At 37.9% G+C, this 7,934-nt stretch overlaps 1 protein-coding gene across 1 annotated transcript; it reads left to right on the forward strand.

The window, feature by feature from the left end:
* The first annotated feature begins 3,774 nt into the window (after nt 1–3,774).
* Nucleotides 3,775–7,724, forward strand: igf2a (insulin-like growth factor 2a). The gene is made up of 4 exons (XM_052561142.1): nt 3,775–3,983; nt 4,282–4,426; nt 5,172–5,347; nt 6,189–7,724. The coding sequence occupies exons 1-4, from the start codon at nt 3,924–3,926 to the stop codon at nt 6,423–6,425; spliced, it is 618 nt and encodes a 205-aa protein (XP_052417102.1). The 5' UTR covers nt 3,775–3,923; the 3' UTR covers nt 6,426–7,724.
* Nucleotides 7,725–7,934: the final 210 nt, after the last annotated feature.

Genomic DNA, 7,934 nt, shown 5'->3' on the forward strand with positions numbered 1-7,934 from the left:
TGCTTTAGTAAAGCGGTAGTGCAAACGAGGGCTGTTGCACAGATGCAGATGATGGATTGGTGAATGACTCCAGAATGAATGGTTGGAAGTGGAGCTACAGAGACATTGGAGGACACATACTGTAGTATTTCTTGAGGCACCCACCCCTCCCATATGATGTCATTGCAGACATAAAAGCTGTTTATACTATTATGAGGTTTGTTAGGTTACAGTCCTTGAGACTAGTGCTGTTTGTTGCGGTGATATCATGAAATTGCATTCTCGGGGTGAACATAGACTTTAACACTGTTCCATTCAGCTGAATGGAGAACATCCTCATGTATCTGTCCACCTTTACCATTGACTCTGGTTTCACCAATAGTTTCAGGAAAGGACAGCTGTATGATACACAGAAAATACAGGAGGACCTTCACAACTTTGGTCTGCTCATGTATTTTATCAGTCTTCTTATTTTGATTAAGCTGCTTTCTCCCTATCACTATGTAATTATGTCATTTAATGTTGCTTTACTTTTGGCTTGTACAGTGTATGAGACATATAATTATTAGATAGAAATCAGAATGTGTAAGAGAATGGCTTGCTCTTTTATGTAATCCTAAATGTATTTGCAATATGGGGCCATGTGTGCAGAACTTAAAAGTATAATTCAGCCTGATGCATTAAAATGTGTAGGTCTTCTCAACTATCGTATAAAAAATGGTCTGAAATTATACTGTTTGGTTCCGTCAATTTAAATTCGTTCTAAATTTATTGACTAAATGCAACATACCTGACTCATAATAGATTTATTTGGGAACAGAAAAATAAATTCTTATGAACTATAAAATTATTTATCACTATAAATTTAAATATTAAAAAAGAAGAAATAACATCACATCATCTTATATGTGACCGGGGACTGCAAAATACTTGAAGTGAATTTGCCTGCTTCAAAGAATTACCCCTTGCAGTACTGACTTATGAAGAAGAGGTCTCATATGCAAAAAGCACATGAAACCAAGGCACTGGCACTATATCACTTTTTTTTTTTTTTTTTTAAGAACCAACACCAGGGCTGTAGCTGAGGTATGCAGGGCCCCAATGAAAATTATAATACAAATTAAACAATGCTTTAATTTTTCAGGTTTGTCTTGAGTTCAGGTACAGAAACTGAATGTTTACATGTAAAATAGCATTGCATAGTATTCATTGTATAAATTAAATAAAGAATAATAACTGTTAAAGCTGCAAAAGTTATTCTGTCAAGAGCAGTGAGTGAATTTCTCTCTCTCTTTTCTTGGATTAACATTAAGGAACCGACAGCAGCTAATATATAAGGAGCTGTCACTTTAAGACAAATTGCATGGATCCAATATAATGATATATCTTTCTCAACTGTTTATATTCACTTATTTACAAGTGATTATTTTTACAAACATGATTTGCACTGTAGCTAAAAAAAAAAAAGCTTATTCAGGGTGTGGAAAACAGACATGCTCAAGGTCCTCTTATACCGAGGTATCATATGACCTTTGACTCTCAGCAGGTCTTCTTTCAAAATGGTTCTAAGACTGGAGTCAGTTTAGAGACAAACTTACAGGGGAACTTTATCGACAAAAGGTGGGCTCTTCACAATGGCAGCCATTTGCTACATTGTGAATTTCCCTATAATGAATATTATTTTCTTAGAGCACATTTAAAAATTTTTTTTTTAATATTTAGTTTTCCATTATGTAATCAAATTTCATGTTACATGGCACATTTGATCAGTGACAAAAAAAACAAAAGCATGTGCCTCTACACTATATAAAACGGCAAATATCATAGCAACATATGATAAAGAGTGAAGCTTTTACACTGTAATTTTTCTGTCTTTATTTTTAAGTTCAGGAGTTACAATATTAACATGCATTGACTCATCTACTTCTTTGAGCACAGAATGTCCATGCAAAGTAAAGTAATGGTTTTATTGCACAGGTTAACATTGCTGTTCTAGTGAGTGTAAGAGGGTGTTTTGTGTAAGGATCAGAGTTACTGAGTTACATGGAGAATGCAAATAGAAGCCTGAGCAGTTTCTTGTTGGCAGAAAGTGCCAAACATCAAACACATTACATCTCAATTAGCCCAATGGGCCACTGTATTCAGTGTGTCAGATTACCATACTGTAACAACAGTACACACATAACATACAGATCTTCTCTACAAGAATGTATTTATTTAATAAAGTTTTAGTTAATCCAGTAATTCATTCAGTCACTGCCTGACTTTAACCAGAATAAGGTAAAGTCTCACTCATGTGAAGTCATTTTACAATGGCTTTATTACTTTGGACCACTAGAGCGTGCTATAGTGTACTTGTCATGATACAATGTCACAATATTCACACACTATATTGAACTGTAACAAATTTGCATAAACCATTTTCCTTTGTGTATATTGTCTCATTCATTTTAATGAGTATAGGCCTGTCTATTTGTAAAAATAACATCTTGTGAACTCTTAGTGTATAATGTCCTGATAAAAATAGCATGCTTATTTTTGTCCTTAAATGAATGATTGGTACTATAAATGTCTAATTTAGGCCATTTCCACTTTTAGAGGAAGGTAACATGAGCACATTTTGCATGACTATCTGATGTTTCAGGCAAACAATGGAAAGTGTTTTTGCCAATGTTACATTATGTCCAGTTAGAGGCATGTCAGGGCATGTTGACTGCTCATTCATTTCCGTCTAACACTTATGTACTGAAGTACAAATTTTATACAGAATAATATATTTGTTTCGTTGTGTTCATTACTGGGTCGTTATCAGCGTATGAAACAGACTGAGTAGCTTTTTAAAGAAAGCATAAATCATTTAATGTTTTCGCCTGAAATGTCGCGCTCGCACATAAGGTCAACACTGTTGTCGTGAGAGTGAAATTTCAGCACGGTGTCTGTCTGCATTCACTGGAATGCGATTGCAACCCCCTTTGTTATGGTGAGAAGCTAGAAGAATGTTCCCTCAATTAAAATTCCTCAGGCTGACCTGTTGCCAAAAGGTATTTTAAAGAGGCGGCTATTTGACTAAGAAAGAGCCTTGTCATTGGTGAGCAGGTAGGCTACCCTATCAGCTGAGTGTGCACTCAAACATAAACCAGCAGTGAGCGCGCAACCTACACAATATTTTGGCATTAACACGAGTATTGTGCATAAGAACGGTTAATAAGACAATTTGGGAAAATCTAAATATTAAGTTTTAACTTTTTTCTTTTCTTTTTGGGTTAAGTACAATGTTTGCTGCAGATTACCTCTGATTAAAAGAAAAGCATCCCAGTTCTCATCCACAGGCGGGCTGGCAGTAATTGGGAAATCATTTCCGCGAATCGGTTCTTTTGAACATTTAATTTCAAAGAAAGCTAAAAAAAAGAATAAGAATCGTTACGTCATCGCGTTTATCGTTTCTGTTTTATATTCTAAATGTTTTCTTAATTAGAATCTTTGTTGTCATTTAGTATAATATAATCTAAGTATAATTTGCAGAATCAAGAAAAAACTAAAAATGTATAACTTCGTTGAAATGCTATATGTTTATAATACGGTCACAAAACAAGTTCTCGTTCAGTGATTCGAGTTGTTGGCTCGAGAACTGTTCTTCTTACTAATTCAGTGTATTGGTTCTGGTCGGTTTTGTGTTAACAGTTCAACCAGTTCATTAAAAAAAAAAAAAAAAAAAGATCCGACTCAATTGAACAATTCGTTCACCATTCGGACATCGCTAAGGGCTGGGAGTGCGAGGGGCGGGTATTGGTATAAATTGTCTCTCACTACATATGCCTTGCCTGTCCTCTAAACTTTGAGACAGCCACAAGCAACACTCAAAGAAATGCAACGGACTGGAAATTAAACAAAGCAACTCTTTAGCACAACAACTAGTAAACGTCGTTTTCAACAAACCGCCTAGCATGGATGATTACCATCTGTTCTGTGCATCGTGCCGAAAAACGGGGAAAAAACAAACAACGGTAAGAGAAAGTGACAATGACATGACTGTGGTTGCAGTATGCAAGTTATTCGCATACTTACATCGTTTCTAATTAGAGTTGCATGTTTAGGTATATTCATGACAATATGTAAAACTTGTGAGAATCATCATTATTTTAAGCGTATAGCATTTCTTCATGGTATCATTGATAAGGAGAATAGCGTCTCCACAGTTATTTTGAACTTTTTTTGTCACTCTTTGGTCGCGTGATTGAAATCAGCACAATCACACAAGTAACCTCTGTTAAACTCACACTCAAATGTGTTTTCATTTCACAGATGCGCTCACTGATACATTCGTTTTTCATTCTGTCATTGTTCACGGTCGCGGTCGCATCCCCCATGAAAACATGGGAGACGCTTTGCGGTGGAGAACTAGTGGATGCTCTTCAGTTCGTGTGTGGAGAAGAAGGGTTTTATATCAGTAAGTGCAACTCTTACAGTGCTGTGTGATGGTTGTCAGGAATTCTAAACATTTACATAGCTGTTTGTCTTGTAGAAGCAGTCACAGTATGGCATTGTCATCTGTGTCTTGTCTTTCGAATTGCTGTGCACTAATGACTGTCACAATGAGGGTATTTATTAAAGAGGAAACATGCCTCTTATTGCTTTCCAGCATGTATTCCCAGTGAAAGCCATTAGTGCTGTTAATTGCTGTTAAATGTCAGTATTTAGGGGAAACAAGGAATTTGTGTCTGCAAGTTATTTAGTTGTTTGCAAAAGATTTCTCTCTCTCTCTCTCTCTCTCTTGTCCACTATATTCCTATCAGATGACGCAGGACTTCCCCCTTTTGTACCTCTCCTGCTGTTCTTTATCTTTTATCTTTGTTTAGTAGGCAAATGTCAAGGTTAAAGGATCCATTTTGCTAGCTATTCACACATCCCTGGGAACACAGATTAATATTTGTTTTTCTGTGTACTGTTCTTTGCGCTATTATAATGTCCTCATCAAATCAGTTAGTGCCAGAAATAAAAAAGCGAGTCACAAACAACAGGAAAGAAAGAAGGGAGCTGTTGAAGGAGTCTCCAATTTCAGAAATCCTAGGAACATGCCAGCAGCCACATGTGGGATTTGGTGAAATATAAACAATAGGGTGTGAATTAATAGCATTGGTCGTTTTCCAGGGGAACCCCGGAGTTGATCGCTTACCTTCTCTTCCCCCACCCAGGCAGGCCGCACAGATTAAACAGCCGCCGTCCTCAGAGAGGAATAGTGGAAGAATGCTGCTTTCGGAGCTGCGATCTGCGTCTGCTGGAGCAGTACTGCGCAAGGCCTGTGAAGTCGGAGCGAGATGTTTCCTCCAGCTCGCTGCAGGCCTTCCCAGCATCGCAGGCTCTTCACAAGGTACGTGGAGCTGTTTATCTCCCCCTCCCCCATTGAAAGCCCAGCACAAGGATTTTACTGAACCCACAAACACAGACTCCAACTAGACAGGCTAGTCAGACATGCAGCCTGTTTTTATCACGCCAAAATCAATATTAACCACGTCTCCACTCTCAGAATTGCTGAGCAATGTAGAAAATGGCAGAGATCATCAGAAAGCTGTAGACTGCATTAAAGATGATGTAGGAACAAGACCGAGGGAGATAGTTAGTTACACAAACAAAAACCCATGGTAACACCATAAAACTCTATTGGACAGCATGTGCAATGATGTCATTATTCCAAGCACCAAAACAAGTACAAGTGTTATGCCGCATTCTGGCAAAATTTTGTGCCATGTGCTCTTGGCGTGGAAATATGTTAAGTGTTGGCAAGACAGTTGGCCAGCTGGCCAAGGCTTGGATTTGAAAATAACAAAAACAAACAACACAATAGTCAGCCCCACTTGAGAACAGTACGTTCACACTGTAAGTTGAGGAGGGTATTGTTTTTCTCGCCCAGTTCAACAAATAAGATTCTGACTTTGATCAGTCTGTCTGGGATGTGTTTAATGTACTGGCGTAAGAATAGCCTATGTCTGTGACGCATTTGATTTTGAAGCCACCCTTTGGCTTTGTTCAAAATCATATTGAAGTTTACATGCACGCATTTATTTACACTGCATTCAAGATGCACATTTCATCAGTTCAGCCCATGACCTTTCTGTTGGTAGCACAATGCTCTGTTGTTTGAGAGCTACGGTGTTTCAAAATTTCAAAGTCAATGAATTACAGAATCTACATCAAGTTCTTCTGTTTTGCAGGATATCCCAGGAGGGCCTCTTGATCTGAAGTATTCCAAATATGAAGTATGGCAAAGAAAGGCTGCCCAGAGGTTAAGGAGAGGGGTCCCATCCATCCTGCCTGCCAGAAAGTTTAGGAAGCAGGTGGAGAAAATCCAAGATGAGGAGCAAACCCGTTTCCACCGGCCCCTCATGACCCTTCCCGAAAGACAACCTGCCATCGTTCCACACATTCAGATCAACACATCCCACAAATGAAGGCCACCTTTCCCAAATGGGAAAAAACAAGGGATTATAGCCAATTCTTGGTCAGTAGAGGCACTTTTTTTCATGAGTCATACCACTCGCCCGCCGTCTTTCTCGAATCCAGATTATGAACACTCTGTGTGTTATCAGCCCTCAAAACAACAGAAGTTAACGTTGAAAATGAATGTAATGGGACAAGAGAGATCAAGCAGTCTTGATGAATATCACAGGGATGCCCAGAACTGATGCTGAGGAAGCTGCCACAACGCCAATGTCAAAAGTCAGCCGTCTATGGTTCTGTCTTGATTGTACCGTATTTTAAATGTCATATTATAAGGAATGAATTTATCGAGATTAGAGTCCTTTACCAGCACCTTTAAAATGCTACACCTGTGGCATAAAGACAGAAGAAAAGTAAGGAAAATGTTGACTGGCTGTGCAAAGCCAAGGACTGATGTTAACAGCACTATTTTTTATGGACTGCTAAATATGATAACATTATGGTGCTAACTTGGACTCAAAAGGAGTTTGGTAAAGAGTTTTTCCGTTTTAGGAAAAAAAAAAAAGATTGTATTCAAAAGACAATTCAGTAAGACTGGTTGTTTGGAGATGAGCTCAACCAGGAAAAACTGTATCTGTGCTTGGCTGTTCAAGATCCATAATCTGTGCCCTGGAGAATGAAAGTGAAGCCTTTGCTATCAAATGACATAGCATTGCAATGGAAGTCAGAAAACATCACAAAAATTTCAATCTGATATCATATCCCAGGACATCTGCAATCAAGTCATCTTGGACTTTGGGCAAGAGCAGTCTGACATGTTTTGAGGTGTCATATGTTTCTGGTTTGAGTTTCTGCCATTTTATCTTTGCAAATCGTCTTCACTGTTATTTAGACAGTATTTTAAACATATATACAAAAAACGGAGCAATCCTTTTAAAGGGAAAATCAGCAATAACCTATTGCATATTTTCAACATACAATCATAGTATTCCAGTGCTTTTGCTTTAAAAAAAAAAAAATACTTGAATATGTATGAATAGTCTCATAAGATGTTGTCACTGACCCTAGTATGACCAGTCTTGCAAATTGAGCCACCAAACATTATCTTTAAGTAATGGCACTGTATCGAGGCGTTATTTATTTTGATGTAACCCATAAAATTCAGTCCCAATGAAAGACATGACATGCACAAATGGCAGTTTTTTGTATTTTATCTTTTTTTTTTAGTTGTTCTGCTTATGTATGTAGATTATATGTACCAAAAATGTTTATGTCTCCTTTTATAAGTAAAGTCAATGGAAGCTTCTAAAGTGGTCCAGATTCACTTTTTCAAATACTTATGTTACTGCATGTTGCCTAATCTAAAATAGGTGGATGCGTTTATAGCTTTCGGAATGCATTTGGAGCGCCAAAACAAGTGCGTACATACACAGGCAGTGACCTGGCTGCCCTAAGGGAAGGGTGAAGGCTGGGGAACAGTAACTATTGATGATTTGCTGACTAACCTTGACGAAATGCCA

This window comes from Carassius gibelio, chromosome B7 (genome assembly GCF_023724105.1).
Source record: "Carassius gibelio isolate Cgi1373 ecotype wild population from Czech Republic chromosome B7, carGib1.2-hapl.c, whole genome shotgun sequence".
NCBI lineage: Eukaryota > Metazoa > Chordata > Actinopteri > Cypriniformes > Cyprinidae > Carassius > Carassius gibelio.